The sequence below is a fragment of the Candidozyma duobushaemuli genome (genome assembly GCF_002926085.2).
Source record: "Candidozyma duobushaemuli strain B09383 chromosome Unknown B_B09383, whole genome shotgun sequence".
Classification (NCBI taxonomy): domain Eukaryota; kingdom Fungi; phylum Ascomycota; class Pichiomycetes; order Serinales; family Metschnikowiaceae; genus Candidozyma; species Candidozyma duobushaemuli.
In genome coordinates this window covers 1617632-1634008 of record NW_020289895.1, presented here as the reverse complement: position 1 = coordinate 1634008, position 16377 = coordinate 1617632, and the positions used below count along the sequence as shown (strand labels likewise).

The 16377-nt window shown below is 48.1% G+C and overlaps 4 protein-coding genes across 4 annotated transcripts; all 4 read right to left on the bottom strand. All coding sequences in view use genetic code 12, as the record gives it.

Annotated features, from left to right (window-relative positions):
* Positions 1-767: 767 nt before the first annotated feature.
* Positions 768-3758, bottom strand: CXQ87_002177 (uncharacterized protein; the record flags this gene model as incomplete). The annotated part of the gene is made up of 1 exon (XM_025480694.1): positions 768-3758. One exon carries the CDS (start codon positions 3756-3758, stop codon positions 768-770), a length of 2991 nt encoding a protein of 996 aa, XP_025334994.1.
* A 2625-nt stretch (positions 3759-6383) lies between these two features.
* Positions 6384-8090, bottom strand: HGT10 (glucose-inactivated glycerol proton symporter; the record flags this gene model as incomplete). Its single annotated transcript, XM_025480693.1, has 1 exon — positions 6384-8090. One exon carries the CDS (start codon positions 8088-8090, stop codon positions 6384-6386), a length of 1707 nt encoding a protein of 568 aa, XP_025334993.1.
* A 2884-nt stretch (positions 8091-10974) lies between these two features.
* Positions 10975-12735, bottom strand: CXQ87_002175 (uncharacterized protein; the record flags this gene model as incomplete). The annotated part of the gene is made up of 1 exon (XM_025480692.1): positions 10975-12735. One exon carries the CDS (start codon positions 12733-12735, stop codon positions 10975-10977), a length of 1761 nt encoding a protein of 586 aa, XP_025334992.1.
* A 538-nt stretch (positions 12736-13273) lies between these two features.
* Positions 13274-15511, bottom strand: CXQ87_002174 (uncharacterized protein; the record flags this gene model as incomplete). The annotated part of the gene is made up of 1 exon (XM_025480691.1): positions 13274-15511. The coding sequence occupies one exon, from the start codon at positions 15509-15511 to the stop codon at positions 13274-13276; it is 2238 nt and encodes a 745-aa protein (XP_025334991.1).
* Positions 15512-16377: the final 866 nt, after the last annotated feature.

Sequence of the window (16377 nt, the reverse complement as noted above, 5' to 3'; positions counted from 1 at the left end):
TATGGGAATGGACAAAACCGCAAAATTGGGGCGATCCTGAATTTTGAAAAAGACCAATAAATAAGATTTCTAAAAAAATTCGATGTTATGGTGCAATTTTTTCACCAAACCACCGTTGGCGGCTTAAACACCGCCTGGTTGTGTTCCCTGGCCGCATTGTTCTGCGCCTTGTCTTATCTGCCTCGAGGTCCGGCAAGAGCGGCTAACACCGTGAGGTAAAGATCGATTTGAAAAAAGTTCAAGCAAAATTCAAAGAATTGAACAAGCAATTTGAATAAAAATCTGTGTTTTTCAAAATAGCAAGCATCTCCGCCGCCCATCCCTCGTTCAGAACAATGCCCAATTGGAGGTGCGAGGATTGGCTGCGCTGGATGCAACGGAATCGACATTTCCACATACTCGATGCCCCTGGTGCCGCTGAGGATCCCTGGGCCTGGGCCTCTAAAAATAGGCCATGTCAAAACAAAAACACCAAAAACCACGGAATCGAAATTCGCCTTCGTCAAGAATCCCTTCACTGCATTGTACTAGTCGGCTAGGCGGTGCAGCCAAACGCCGAGCAGATGCGATTTTTCACCCAGTTCTAGAACACCGAAAACACCAACCAAGCCTTGCGGAACTGAACCCGAGATTTAGATTGTGGCTGCAATTGTTTCACTCTCGTGACTGCTAATAGCCGACATGCCTTGGCCGTTAGCCTGACACATGTGACGTTCCATGCTGTAACCTATCTAGCCAATACCTGGACATTATCGTCCTCTGCAACGTCACATTGCAATGTCTTTCGTGGTCTCGTTGATATAGTCCATGAGCTCGTGGAGCACATTTTCGAGCGAGGAGTAGAAGGTGCAGTAGTCGTTGATATCCACAAAGTTGTTCCGCAAATCGTAGTAGATCTTCTCGTTCAACTGCAGCAATTCGTGACGCTGGATCTGGATCTCCGCAATGCTCTTGCCCTCGTACGGATCGGTTTTGTTTAGGAAAACACTCTGGTTCATGACTTTGCGTTGTTGATATTCCTCCTTGTCAAGCTCCGCTTCTTTCTCGAATGTACTGGAATCCTCGTGCTGGATACTTCCGAGGTTGACGCCGTTGCTGATGAGTGCTGGCTGGGGAACATCCATAATGTTGAAAAGCTCGCTCATGTTCATGTAGCCACTGACCTGGTAGTCGAAAAACTCAATTCTGCCGGCGTTGTTCTCGTTCACCACACTCACCAACTTGATAACGTTGTACTTCTTGAGAATGTACTCCCAGGTGAGGTTGGTCAACGAGAGCATTCGCTTGTACTTTTCGTTTTTGAAGTACTTCCTGTTGAGAATGAAGAGCGCCTTGTTGATGAGCTTCACGTAGATCACCAATTCGTTCACTGTCATGAACTCGTACTTGAACTTGACGCACAAGATGATGAATAGCAAGATAATGGAGTCTAGCGGAATCGTGCGCTTGACGTACCAGTTGAACTTGCCGAATTTGATGAAATCGTTGTACTTGAGGAAATCGTTCAAGTTGTGCAAAATAGACGGAATCAAGTTGTTGTGGAGATTCTCATAGGTGAAAAGCTCGTGCTGGTTGAAGCGAAGCTGGGAAATAGAGGAACTGTCGAAATTGCTGATGATGTTGGCTTCCTGAATGCGTCCAAACGTATCTTCATACTTGCCGAGCGATAAGGCCGTTTCTCGATCTTTAGTAAGCGCTTTTTCGTATTTTGTGTCGCCAATTTTCCCTTCATGTGGAGCTCTAGCGGGGTCTCTTAGCAATATCTTCTTGTGAAGAAGCATGAAGGCCCTGTCGACAAAACTCCATGAATGGTTTTTGATGAAATTGAGCAAATTCATCTCCTGAACTGTCTTCGGCGGACGGGTTTGGTAGTAGTTGGTGATTTTGTTGATGGACTTGTGGATGAAGTGGAAAAGATTGACAATCATGCGCTTGATTTCGTCCGTTTCTTCAGGTGTGATATTCGTGGAAAGACCATTGTGAAGCTGGTAGACAAGTTCACTCAAGATTCTGTCGAACTTGAATTTGACAAGCAACGCAAGAATGGTGACGTTCAACGTCTTCTTGATAACCACGCCGTTCTCGTCATAAGCGGGATCCTCGTCCTCGGGCATCACCACATTGAAATCGTCAAATTTGCACACGGGAGGTAAGCAGAAATTGTGACTACTCAAAGCATCCAAGCCAAATATCACCCACCAAAGAAGCCTTCTGAACTTGACCACCTTCCAGTCTTGAATACGCAAGGAAATGACCGGATCCTTGTGCAACTGCAAGAACTTAGCGTATCTGATAATCTGTGACATCTCCATTGTCGAGGGGTTTGGAGATGTGGACTGGATGATCACATTTCCAAGAAGCAAAGGCATGGTTTTGATGCCGTGGGGGTAATTATAGTACTGGCAGATTTTGTTGAATCCCTTCAAGTACTTGTTGATGTCCTGGTTCAATAGAAGATTGTCGTACTCCTCAAACTCAGAAATAGTGGATGCGTAAAGAACGGGGAAGTAAAGGGTGTAGAATTGAAGGAGGTTGAAATCTTTAGCGTCGGGGCTGTCTGAGCCCGAATTCAACGAAGACTCTGGAGACGACGAAGGACCATTTTTGTATGGATCATAGAGGTCCCAGTACCGCTCGTGTTCCTTGATAAACTCGTTGATATTCACCATAATGGGAAGCAAAATGTGCACGGAATTCATGTAGCGTTCTAGAAGCTCGAAAGACCGTGCTCTGGAGTTTGGCAAATGCGTCACTAGATCAGAAAGCAAGTTATCGTTGGAATAGTACGTATTGGTGCCATAGAGGTAATTCACCGTAGTAGCTGGATTCGACGAGTATGCGTTGAGAGAATTATGGAGACCTGGGTTATTGGGCTGGGAGTTTCTCTGTGACACAGGCACCATAGGCTCTGAAGGACCGTCAAGGAAGTTTTTCAGTGAATTGGGATTTGCACCTGGGGTAGCATTGAGGAGCGGATTGGCACCAGGAGTAGCACCAGGAACCGGGGTGGCATTGGGATTGGCGGTTTTGTACATGTTGGCAAGGTTGGTGCTGGAATTGACTCTGCTGTGTAATTCGCTTCCAGGTCTGGCTTCACTGGCTTTATCTGTAAGAGGCAGGTTTTTCAGAAGCATGTCGTTGGCAAATGCAAAAGTGCTGAGGTTGAATGCGTATTCTTCCGGCTGCTCCTCCAGACCCTTGTTGGCGTAGTTGGTTCCGAAAAAGTTGTTGGTGATGTTGTTGCTTGTCAGGTTGACTATAGGAGCCTGGAGGATGTTTGGGGTCACCATATCGGGAGAAAGGCTTGGATGCTGGTTTTTCAGGAAATAGGGTCCTAGGAGGTATGTCATCGGGGAGTCTTGCATTTCGGGTTTATCCTTCGGTTCGGGCTCCTCTTTGTCGAAATCCAGCGCCGAGGACCGAGAAGACCTGTGTTCGTGGGATGCTGAATTGGTCAGTTTGCCAGATTCACTAGTTTCCGACAGCGTGCTGCCCATGGGGACATCTTCCGGCTCTGTTTTCACTTTTTTCCGGCCTCCTCGAGAAACCCTTTCGTTGACAAAGTACTGGCATGGAATGCCGTGTTTCGAGCAGTTGTTGCAGACGGGCTGAACCCTGGAACATTTGATTTTTTTCAGATGGCAGTGGACGCAACTGAGGATACGTCTTTGGCGGGCTTTCTGGAGTTTTATCACCGTGCCGTCGTCGAGGACCTTGACGTCCTGGGGTCTTGTTTTCTTCTGTTCCACGACCTCCATGGTCTTAGGGTTGAGTTGTGCTTTGGAGCTGGATTGGGTTTGGTGAAAGGGACTGCCAGCAGTCAATAAATAGGAGTTTGAATTCGGGATTGGTGTATTTCAACCGGTTCTTCCTTGGAGTAGCTTATTTGACACTTGACTCCCAAAAGCAGTGTTGTTTCGGAGATGAGACGATGGCCTGCCGAGACTGTCGAAAAAGCTCGGGTCTCAATATTATTCAATGCGGAAGAAAAGTCGACAAAGTAACGATCTTGACAAAGAAGGGTGAGACAAGTAATGGAGATAGGAACAAGCTTATGGCCGAGATTTTAAAGAATGTTCAGCATCGGCCTGCGTTCATGCGGGGCCAACGATCGACAGGTGAAACAGGACCGACCAATGAGTGGAATCTGGGGAAGATCTGGAGATAGGGCGCGGGGCGGCAAACGCCGAGATGGACCCAATCGAGCGGGCAGTACGGTTCTGTGCAGGTCCAGGGGCTCTGCAAGTGAAACGGAGGATTGTGGGGAGGGTGATAATTTGTAAAATGGCCCGAGATACGTTTAGTTGGTGGTTCGAGCTGGCTGGCGGTGTAGCGTGTAGGCTTGGGTGTTGTGGATTGTGTTTCGGGGTTAGGTGCAACAATGGATGTCATTCTCGGGCTCACTGGTTCGGTGATAGCGAGGCCTTGACAGCTCGGGCCTAAGGCTTATCAGGAGGGGCCATTTTGTTGAACCGTTGAAATGCATTATATTGCATGCGTTTAAGGAGCTAGTAGGCGGAAGACGAGGATGGTATTCAAAAGGGAGAGATCATGGATTTTGGATAGTTGAATCTACTCATGTACTGGGTGCCATTTATGCTAGTTGGGTCGAAGTACCGGTGGAACGGGTACTGGGCTCATCGTCCACAGAGAGCTGTGATTGTTTTTACGGATCGGGATCCGTTGGGGCATGGGAACTATAGGGTAGGCAGGAGCATTAGATGCCAGTGAAATGCCGATGCCAGTGAAAGGCCGATGCCAGTGTATGGATTTCCGAAGTTAACTCACATCAACCATATGGTCAGGAAGCTCATTATGAATAGAGTGCTGGTCACTCACCGTCTACATATTCAATGTTTGTGATGCTTATTGATGGAAGCGTAGACTGGAGATGATAACATAATCAGAAAGCGCTATGTGCCACTTCGGTCGGAAGTCGTTTAATTCTGGGTCGGAATTCAAAGTAAAGTTTCGACTGTGATCCGTTTACATTCGTTACCGTCTAGCCGTCGAAAGTCTGAATCCCGGATATTTGATGCATCTTAGACGAAGCTCCGGGTTCCAGCCAAACAAGGATACCCTATCAAGGCACCTTTAATGACCCGCCTCTTTCCGCCAGATCCGCCGCCACATCGTAACTCAATCACAAAACTGATCACTTTTCTTCGCATGGCACGATCAAGCTTTTTAATTACGACGCCGTGACCCGAAACGATCAAATTGCTAGCGTAATGCAAACGCCATTTAGCTTTTATCGCATCCCCACAAGTCAAACCTTCTTTACTCCCACTGCCGCATAAACGCTTCACCGCCTATCAGAACGCTTGCTGAGAAGGTTCAGCGATTGGGTTTTCCCCCTGAGTGACTTGGTGCTTTGAAGAGGCGATTTCGGCGTTACATTCAAGACTCCGACTACACATAAAACTATCCACAGTATAATTACTCATCTACAAAACAACATGCCTTTTAGAAACTTCTTTCAATCTCCGATAACACCGCTGGCATAGCAATTCCTCAAAACCGAATAGAGTTTGGCCGTGACGCTGCAGCTCATTTCCAAGAATCTAAAGAATCGGGAAGTGCTCCCAACACCAGAGCAGAACAAAGAAACAGTTTTTTTTTTTTGCTTGCTGCTCGGGTATTTTAGGGTTCGCTTCAAGGCGGCTTAAAATCGGCGCTTTAGTTTTGCAGAAGTAATGAAACATGGATGTTGCCATTTTCACGTTTTGGGACATCCTGCCAGTACAGTGACTTAAGAGCAACTTTGGTTTTGGGCGGCACATCGCAGTGCCACGGCGCTTTACGGACCCTGCCATGCCTTAGATTTCTATTGTTCCGTTTGTTGCCCTTCTACCTTTTTTTTTTTTTTTTTTTTTTTTCTACATTGTCATTATGTCTTTTCCGCCGTTACGTAATTGCAATGCTCTTGTTCTTTCCATGCGCTGTACATGCCCGGACTTACATCATGATGCTGCAAAATCGCCTCGAAATGTTTAACGAAATAGCGTGCGTTTCGGACCAGCACTCGGCGGCGCCGATCCATGCAAATCGACGTTATGCTTTCGAATTTGCAAATCTCAGCGCTGTTTCGTTTGGGATTTTTCTACCAGCATCAGCATTTCAGCCTGAGGCGCCAAAAATGCAGGTCCTGCACACAGTACGGCCAAACTCTAGACGTGTAAATGGCGCCACTTTCGAACGCCGTTCTCGTGCATTCCGACCTAAGCCGCGCGGGGCGTGCGATGCACAAAGAGAATGTAGCAGCCACCAGCTGCAACCCGTCAACTGGCGTCGGCTGAATAATCATAAGCTTCTACAGAAACAAATCTCTGAACTAAGTAAATCTCTAAACTTGGTATCTTATTAATTCTATTATAAGGCATCTAAACCTGGTTAGCAGCCTTGTTCTCATTCAACACACCCTCCTCGGCTTCGGCCTGAGAAGAGTTGGAGGTGACATCCTCCTTAACATCGAAGTGCTCCTTCTCAAACTCCTCGTCGAACAAGCCAAGCTGGTTACCCTGGTCCTCAATCTCCTTAAGCGAAAGCTTAGGCATGGTGGCGGCAACTCTCCATGGCTGGCGGCCGTCAGTGTGGGCCTTGGCGAAGATAATGTCAATTTCCTCCAAAGTTCTGCCGGCAGTCTCAGGGTAGAAGAAGAAAATGACTGGGACAAACAAGTAGTTCATCAAGGCAAAGAAAAGGTAGGCACCCCAGGCGGAAGCATCCATGAAAACTGGAGTGAACATGACAACACCGAAGTTGGTGATCCAGTTGGTACAGGTGGAGATGGCAGTGGCAAAGGTTCTGGTTCTCAATGGGTTGATCTCTGGTGGGTAGATCCATGGCAATGGCAAGATGGTGAAGGCAAAGAAGGTAATAAACAAGTAAATACCCACAGCAGCACCCTTGGAGTTCTCTGGGGTTGGGTCAATCAAACAACCGAAACAGATGGTGAAGGAAATACCCTGACCCAAGGCACCAAGCAAGAACAAGTTTCTTCTACCGAAGGTATCGATCAAGAAGAAAGATGGAATGGTGGCCAAAGCGTAGACGGAAGCGAAAACACCACCGAGAATCAAAGACAAACGTCTCTGACCCTGGAAAATGTAGGTCTCGAAAAGCACAGTGGAGTAGTAAATGGCAGCGTTACAACCAGTGAACTGCTGGAAGAACTGGGTAGAAGCACCGATAACCATTCTCTGGAAGTGCTGAGACTTACCACCGGAGAACAAGTCCTTGAAGCCGAGCTGGGCTCTGGAGAATCTGGTGACGGAGTCCTGGATGAAAGTGAATTCAGCGTAAACCTCGTCGTGGTCAACAGAAACACCCTTCATCTTAGACAAGACAGTCAAGGCCTCGTCCTTCTTGTCCTTGGAAATCAACCATCTAGGAGAATCAGGCATACCGACAATACCGAGAAACAAGGTTCCAGCGAAGAAGATCTGGAAAGCAACGGGGAATCTCCACTGGACAGAGGAGTCAATGTAGGAGAATCCAAAGTCCAACCAGTAGGCAATGAAAGTACCCACAGCGACAACGGAACCCTCCAAGTTGACCAATCTACCTCTGTTCTCGGCTCTAGACATCTCAGACTGCCACACTGGAATAGTGGCAGTGTTAAAACCGTTACCAACACCAGTGATCACACGTCCAATAACGAATTGACCAAGACCCCAGGCGTGGTGGAAAGAGGTAGTGGAAATGATAGTACCAATGATAATGATGATGGAGCCGACGACAACCATAGGCTTACGGCCAATTCTCTCACCTCTGATCAAGGCAAAGATGGCACCGAAGAAACAACCCAATTCGTAACAAGCAGTAACAGCACCCTGAATAACAGAAGCGTGAGACTTCGCAGCCTCAGATGGTTCTGGGATATCCTCATCCTCACCAACGGCGGCGGCCCAGTTGTCACCGGCCATGGTGGCAGGGAATTCTTTGTTGAAATATTCACCGGTAATGATACCAGACATCATACCTTGGTTGTAACCGAAAAGAGAGAAACCAATGGTGGCGGTAGCCGTCACCATGGCTCTCAAGGGTCTACCTTCGAGACCCCAAGTAGATGTTCTAGAAAAGATCATGGTTAGCTGAGGATCTGGGAAAGGTAGGAAATGCCGGAGTATTTATACCTGGGGCTTAAGCTGGAATTACTCCATTTGGCGGGAACATGGGGGAGCGTACAAAAAAGAAAAAAAAAAAAAAAAGAAAAGCTGCGTATGAGCGTTTGGACCTGCTGGTCGCGTCTGCAGTTCTGGCAGCGAAATGACGTCTTGTCCATGTGGGTCGCTAGCGCCTGGTGGCGCTTCCGTACAGGACTTGAAACCAGGCAATATGTCACCGCGGCGCCTTTGCTGAGCTCCATGCAGGCGCGAACGAAAACTTTTTTCCACTGATGAGGGATTTATGAAAAGGTTTGTTGAAAATCCCTGAATGTGTGAGGATCGATCCGGAAGTGTTGCCGTGGGGTGACATTTCAAGTTTCCGGTGAGGCGCGGGGTTGCCTGCGGGGCAGGCGTTCGCCCCATACGGCTCCTGGCTGGCCAGGCGGGAGTGCAAACAACGCAGTCTATTTCAGACGTACGTGGTGGGGAACCCGCAGGATGCGGGATGCAAAGGCGGCTAGGTGCAGGGTCTACGGACAAATTATGCTCCGGATTCCCAAAAAAAAACAAATACTGCGCGAGCGTTCCGAGGGCCCGGATCCCTGCCTCGGACACCCGAGGGTAGCAGTTTGCATCCGCCGAGGGTAAAGCACATCAAACTCCCATCCCAATAGCGTTTCTAGTCCATCATTCAACCTGTCAAAACCCAAGAGCTGTCAAACACAACTCTTGTCCTTGGGTCTTGACAGGGCCAAGCCAGCCGGACAGTTAACAAAGCCAGGCTACTGAGTAGCTAAGAAATCACCGTGTCAGAGGCTGGGTACGTCTTTCGCACGGGAAAAGCTTGGAAAAAAAAAAAAAAAAAAAAAAAAAAAGCTGCCCCTCCACATGAGAATTTTACCTCCCCGGACCAAAACAGCAAAATACATCGAAACAGGATAAATCCATCTTGGCGAATTTTCGTCTAGGGCAGCCGTGCGGCAAAAAGTCGTGTCGGAGGAAAGCGAGGTGTAATGACGACGATGATAATTTAGCAGCCAGGCAGTGCATGAAAAGAAAAAGACGTCTGATAAAAAAAAAAAAAAAAAAAAAAACGTGAAATCATGAAAAAGGAAGGTAACCAGGACCAGGTTGCGGGTGCCCGCGAGAATCGCCTTAGCCCAGATCCACGTAGTCCAGATTTGCAGAATTCACGCTGGCCGTTCAGACGAAACAAGACACGGAATCGGTGAAAAAAGAAAAATAAAACAAAAAAAAAAAAAAAAAAAAAAAAAAAGTAAAAGTAGAAGCACAACGAATGTTGGAAAATCCGCTCTGCAAAGCTGTATCTCCACCTTTGTTTGGAGATAACCCCACCGGTAAGACTCATTGAGACATATCCTTGTTCTGCATGAATACATCAACGTGTTTTTCAACAAAAATTTCAGGGAAGTTTATCAACTTTCCAAAGGTGTTTTCCAGGAATATAAGCACCAAAGCCCTCTGTTACAAAGAGGCCTGGAACGCCCTGCGTTCGGTTTCCCCCCGGTATGACCGGGCTGAAGGAAGCGGCACAAAGCGCATATGGAGGGAAATGGCTAATATGGAGGGAAACTTCTAATATGGAGGGAAGGATTCTAATATGGAGGGAAACAGCTAATATGGAGGGAGCGCTAATATGGAGGGAGGGAGCGCTAATATGGAGGCAAGGGTAATATGGAGGCCAGGGAGGCTGGAGAGTTCCGGGGGTGAATTTAACAATCCACAAGTTGGAAACTCCCCATCCATTGTAACAGCGGAGGGCCGTACCGTTTTTCGGGAAAACTCACCGTTTTCCGCGGGGCATCCTGTCAATCCTGCTGCCAGGGTTTCTTTTTCCTGCCAAAAGTTTTTCCTGGGGCTACACTCCCCCGCAGCCCCGCGCCGAAAACCAAAACCAATTTCGGTGCCACACCGAGCCACTTTTTGCATCTATTGTCTCGAGAAACCGAAAACCTTGCAGATCCGATTTGCAGCTACTTCACGCCGTCAACAAGGCGATCGCTTAACTCGATTGGCTCATCCACGCCCGTGTCGACGCTATTTTTTTGTGTTTCCTTCTCCACAACCAGCGTTTCGGCTATCTGTACGTCGACAAAGCATGCCCCTGGGCCGAAATTCCATCAGGTAACTCCTCTTATTTGTCAATCCAGTTCCCCACAACCTCGACTTCGTACATATCTCGTACATGGCACTTTCGTGTTGAGCCAAGCCTGCTTGAGCCATTCGATAAGGGCTATACTTGTCGAAAATCGCTGTTTTTGGAAGCATGGTTAGATGCTTTGTCCTGGGGCCAAATGCTTCGAGGAGCACAGGGCTCCTTGTGGGTTTTGGAGTGTGTAAATAGCGCCACGGTCTTTTCGATAATTTATGACCGATATTGCCTGGGACGTGCTTTCAGGCGGTAAAGCCACTGCCGAGGTTTTCCTCTGAAATTGTAGTCAGGCTGAAACATTCACGGTGCAGACGAAACACCAACATGAAACTGGCTGATAAGCTCTCGCGTCTGTCTTATCATCTAAGCCTAGCATACCACCACCGTGGTTTATGCAGAAGATCAACCCTGAAGATCACCATTCAATGGTACGGGGTCTCCATAATGTCTCAGAGGGAGACCATGCAAATGCCTGTGGGGCTATTTGAAAAAGGACAATGTCGAAACCACGGAGTCCATGTCCGACAAGTTGCCCCGACCTCTCCAATCCCAAATGCCCCTCCACCTTTCTGTGGGGCGCTAGTCATGATTAGTAATAATTTGTACTACGAGCCTGCGGCATCCTAGAAAATCAGTAGTGTTAGTAAAGGGGTGTTCCATACCGTTCATGTATTTTTCTGTACCATCCGTTTATCGTGCAATTAACTCAAACATGCCAATGAGACTGAAGTAGTGGCCCACAATGCCGCAAACGACAAAAATATGCCACATGTTGTGACTCAGTCCGATGTAGTCCACCCACCAGAGCGAGAGGAAGTCGCCCAGGTAAGGCGTTTTGGTCGGGGTAGCTGGGAAGTGCTTCTGAATCACCGACATGGTCTGATTCTCGGCGACTGCCGACTCCGCTTGAGACTCCCCAAGCTTCTCCATCTCCTGTTCAATCTCCTCAATCTCCTCCTTACCGGAGTTTTCAAATCCGGACAATACGTCCAGTGGGGTGTGTGTGTGGCGACACGGAGCCTCGTGATCCACAATCACATCGTATCTCCATCTCTCTGGAATCAAGCCAGCGTAGAATAGCACACCGATCCAGTACCACAAAAACAGCTTGTATGAGAGTGGCATGTAAAAGTAAAGCGAGCTGTAAATACCCTCGTAGTACCACTTGAAAAAGAATGTCATGCCACCCATGGCAGCCAAACCGACAAAGAAGCCAATACGCAAATGGCGGCACTCGGGCTTGTCAAAGTAAGGCAGCCAGTTAAACGCCAATCCGCCGAGACCACAAATGATCGATAATGTTACGAAAAACGTCAAGAGCTTGGGCATGTGGTACATCGCACAGTACTCGGCTGATACCACCGAGCAGGTGATCAAAGTGGTGATACCGGTGTAGTCCACACAGGCAAAACGGGCTCTTGTCTGCAAGTGAGCAAAACACGAGTATGTGTGCCAGAGAATCGAACTGATAAGACATTTGGCACTGGCAGCGAAAAATAAGTACATGATGCAGTTGTCAGTAAGCAGGTTGGCCTGGTAGACGCTGGTCTGAGGGAAATGCACGACAGCCAAGTAGCTGATGACAAAAAAGCCGATCATGTGAGTCCATATGTTGCCCGTTTCGTTGTGGTCAAAGTGGAACATCAGCTTGACCATGTCCCAATGGCCCATCGTGAAACGGTAGCCTTCTATAATGTATTTGTTCTCTCTCCACGCAAGTGGAAGCTGGTAGTAGTGCAAGTAGCCGTCGTCCAGGTGCTTCAAGGCTTTGTTGAAGTTGAAGAACTTCAAAGCGCTGGAGGCTTCGTCCTCCTCGACAGCACCCCCCTTAGCCGAAAGGTACCCGTCAATGTATGCCAATTTTTCCTCGAAATAGTGCAAAGTGTCTATAAGCTTATTCTGAAGCGCTTCTTTGCGAGCCATACCCGGGAAGCCTGCTCCTGGAGTAGTAATCTCGGAATCCAGAAAGTCCTCTACTTCACGGCCAAACATGCTGCTGTACTGGTCGTCCAAGGTCTTGTACAAGTACTCGGCGTTCCTGAAGGAATTCACCAAAACCAGCTCCTTCACCTTGTACAACTGCTCGTAAACCCGATTCAAATGGGAAACAGAGATCTGACGAATCAGCAGAATCAGGCTCAACAGCGCCAGACTGTTTCTACGGGACCGGCCCTCTCTGGCTTCTTTATCCTTTTCATTTTCGTCCTCTTCCTCCACGGCTTCTTCAGATCCCATCACCTTGAAGTACTGCTCGAACCGCTCGATTCTCTGTTCTATCAGGCTGAGGAAAATATCGAGTTTTTCGATCAAAAGCTCCTCCGTTGTACTAAATTCCTTATTCTTGTCTATCTCGGTCAATAGTAGCTCGCTGGTGCCGGAAGTTGCACGGCTAGGACCGGCACGATCGTGGGAATCGCCTGCCACTCTTTTGCGAAGAGTTGTTTCCGACATGGTCACGATGAATCAAAGTGTATGAGGAAAATGAAGATGCTCTAATTCAATCAAATCTTCAATTAGGGGTCTGGCATGTGGCCTGTAAAAGAAATAAGACACTACAGTGCGTGGGTAATGCATGGTGTACGGGTGTTTCTCCTGTTTCCGCGCTGGACCGGGTGAGTTGCGGTGCACGGGTTTTTGACTTCTCACCGACTTATTCATTCGTAGAAGTCGGACTGGTGCACGGAGGTCTGCCAAAAAGAAACGGGTGTAGTGGTTATACAGTCTACGTATATCATCCCATACTAGTGTATTGGCTCAAAGGCCCTATGCAAAAACGTTGGGAATCCAACTCAAGCGAATGACAAAAGTAAAAATACGAACCCACCCTGCAGTGGCATTCGGCAAGCTCGGACAAGACCGAGCGGTCCGGGGAAACACCTAGTAATGAAGCAATGGGTTATGCAAGGAGAAGAAATGGGAAGGCAACTCTAGCCCTGGGAAGGACCTCGAAAAGCATGCATGAAAACGAAAGTAAGATTTTGGGGTTGCACTAATTCTCGCTGTGGTGCTTGATTCTGTCGTACTTCTCGTACTCAAAGAGACACTTTCTCATCGGACTGCGCATGTTGATATTCTTGGTCAACTCCTTGTATCTGTTGCGAACAGAGGCAACCTGGAGCTTCTTGCTATCTTTTCCATTCTTGTCAAACAAAAAGTCCATCTCCTTGGAGTGGAATTCAGTGTAGTCAACGGTGAAGAAGTATTCCACGAGAGTGTCGTCATCTTGGAGAAGTTTCAAGATCTGCTCCTCCGTCAAGTTCTTGGTAGCCTCAATGAGAAGCTCTTTTTCTTCCTTACCCTCTCTTGTGTACTCACTCTTTTCCAACACCTCAATCACCTTCTCCTTAGGAAGCCACAAGCCGAGGCTGGGCACAAAGAGCCAGCCGTTGAACTCGTAGTCCTCCAAACCCTTTTTGTAAGAGAACCTCAATCTGTTCTCAATTTCTTGAGGAATGAACACTGGAACACCACTGATCATGGAGTAGTGCAAAGGCTGCAATTGCTCGAGTGTATAGAAATGCTTTCTGCGGTCATTGTACACCTCAGCCTCCATGTCGCCGTCCAGTTTCTCAACAATAGGATTATCCTTGTACTCCTGAGGAAGAGATGCTTCAGACTTGGCAAGACCAGTGATATCAATGTAAATCCCTGAGTCCACGTCAATGAAACGGCCATCAATGTGATTTTCCTTCTTGGAAATTCCTCTGTTGTGAACGTAGGTACCGATGTCGATCAAGAACTTTCCATAGCCTTCGCTAGGGTCCTCAAGCACCAAAGTCTGGTTGTAGTCTCTAGACAATCTCAACAATTCCATGACAGGCATTTGCACATCGATATCGTTGTCGTAGGGGAACATGAGACCATCCCAGTACCAGGACAACAAGGGACCGTGTTCGATCCAGGAAACAAGACCCTTCTCTTCAACAAAACGACTCCAGTTACGCAAAAGACGTTCCAAGATGATGTTGGTTCTGACGGTACGCTCAGCTCTAGTCCAGCCCTCCTTGTCATACATAAGGGCATCGGTGAAGAAACGCCAGTCGTAATGCCAGCCAACATCGTTGTCCTTGTTACGGTACTCCTTGGTGTTAAGAGTGGGTTCCTTGAAGTAGGTGAGCTCGGTTTCATCGTTGTATGGGGCACATTCACGGAGACCAGCCAAGTAGTTCTGCTCCATGACAGAAAGGTTGCTTCTGCCCTCGTACTGTCTAATTTGGTCATCAACGGAGGATCTGTCGTAGTGGAAGATTTCAGCATTCAAAGGCAAGTCGCCCTTGTTGTTGTGAGTAACGTGGTAGACGCCGTATGGGTCGTCGTCCTTTGGCAACATCTTAGGCTTGACCTTGCTGAGCAACTTGTTGTAGAGCTTCAAGTGGTTGACGGTAAATGTGGTGCCGGCTTTAGCCACGGCCTGGGCGGAGGTGCCCAAAGCCTGGCGGAGGAAGCGGTCAATCAAGCCGGAGTTTTTGAGTCTCTGCTCGGGGCCCTTGGACTGGTCAACGTAAAACTCGTAGGTGCCAGATTCTTTGTTCAAAATAATTACCTTCAAAGGCTTGGGGAGATTGGTCAAGCCGTAGGACTTGGCCATGTAGGAACGGTGGTCGTTGTATGTGTTGTGGTCGTGCTTGCAATGAGCAAAAATAACAGCGTCGGGAACCTGCTCCAAAGAGGTCCAGCCCATGCGTTCAATGTCGCCGTCGGATAATTCGTGCTTGTCTTTGCAAAAGTACAGCACGTCGGGACGACCTCTGATTCTGGATTTGAGCTTGTTGCACGTCATTCTATCCTGGTCAACAAAGTACTTGTTCATGCCGGTGAGGTCAATCCAGTCCGACCAGTGGAAAGGGTACACGGGCATATCCTCCTTGCCGTCGTTATGAATCAATTCGTTGAGATACACGGAAAGGGTGAAGCGAGGATCATACCACAAAGTGCTGTCGGTCTTACTTTGCTCGGTGGGCAAAACCTGGTCAAGAGGCACGTCGGCGTCCAAGTAGTGGAGCTCGGCAGCATCAGAAAGCCAGTATTTCTTAGGGTTGTTGCGGACCTTCAGGAACAAGATGTTCTTTCTGTTTTCAAAAGAGCCCTGGAGGAAATCGGGAATTTCAATCACCAGAAAGTAGTTCGACAGCAGGACAATCAACAAGTTGACCAAGACCATCGCTAGAAGCACGGCCACGGCGGCCTTGCGGTGAGAGTTGATCTTGTTCAAAAGAACTTGCAACATGACAAAAAGTATGACGATGGAATCACAAGGCACACGAGAAACAGGTGGAGCAAAACAGGGACAGTTTATACAGAAGACGGGAGTGGGACGTGGCGAGCGATTAATCCGAATCCAGCAAACCTGGCTTGAGCGATCTTCGACACGGAAAAAGGGCTTTTTAAGTACAGAATGCTCAAGACCCCCAACACGAAAAAGCCAAAATGTGAATCTTTACGGAAGTGGCTCCGCCATATGCCGTCGCGAGGCTGCCACGCAGAAGAATGCAGCAGCACACACAGCGGAACTGGATGCAAAGGTGCCTAACACGACACGCTCCTGGACATATTGAAGCAGGGGTCGGGATATTAAGCCGCTTTTGAACTGGATGGCCCGCCACTCGATGGGTGGCTGGATTTTGCAAAGGTGCTGCAAAAATAAATCTCCCCCAACTCAGCAGGTGTACGGGTCTGCGCCCGGACGCCGTTCCTGCTCATCGAATCTCACAATTGGGCAGTGTTCGCAGCCGATGCATGGATTGTTCCGCAAAAAAAAAACCGCGTCAAGACAAGTTTGCGAGCCCTGGCCATTGTGAAACTTCTCTCGCTGCCAAATTCCCATTTGCGGATGTTTTGCCCCTGGAATTGCTCCCGAAAATTTTTTTGCATTCCTGCGTGGAAGGCTATCTGATCACACGATCACCTTCGCGATTAGGCCAAGGAAAAGCACGGTGCCTGAGCATTTGTACCGTCCGTCCTGCATTCAGTCGCGGTTGACCTCCCCCGTCCCCATTGTTCCTCCGCCAACCAGCAGGACCGGGCTCAAACCGTTGTTGTATTTTTGTCATTTTTTTTGTTTTCTTGCTTGTCCTTCTTTTGTCATGAGCCTAA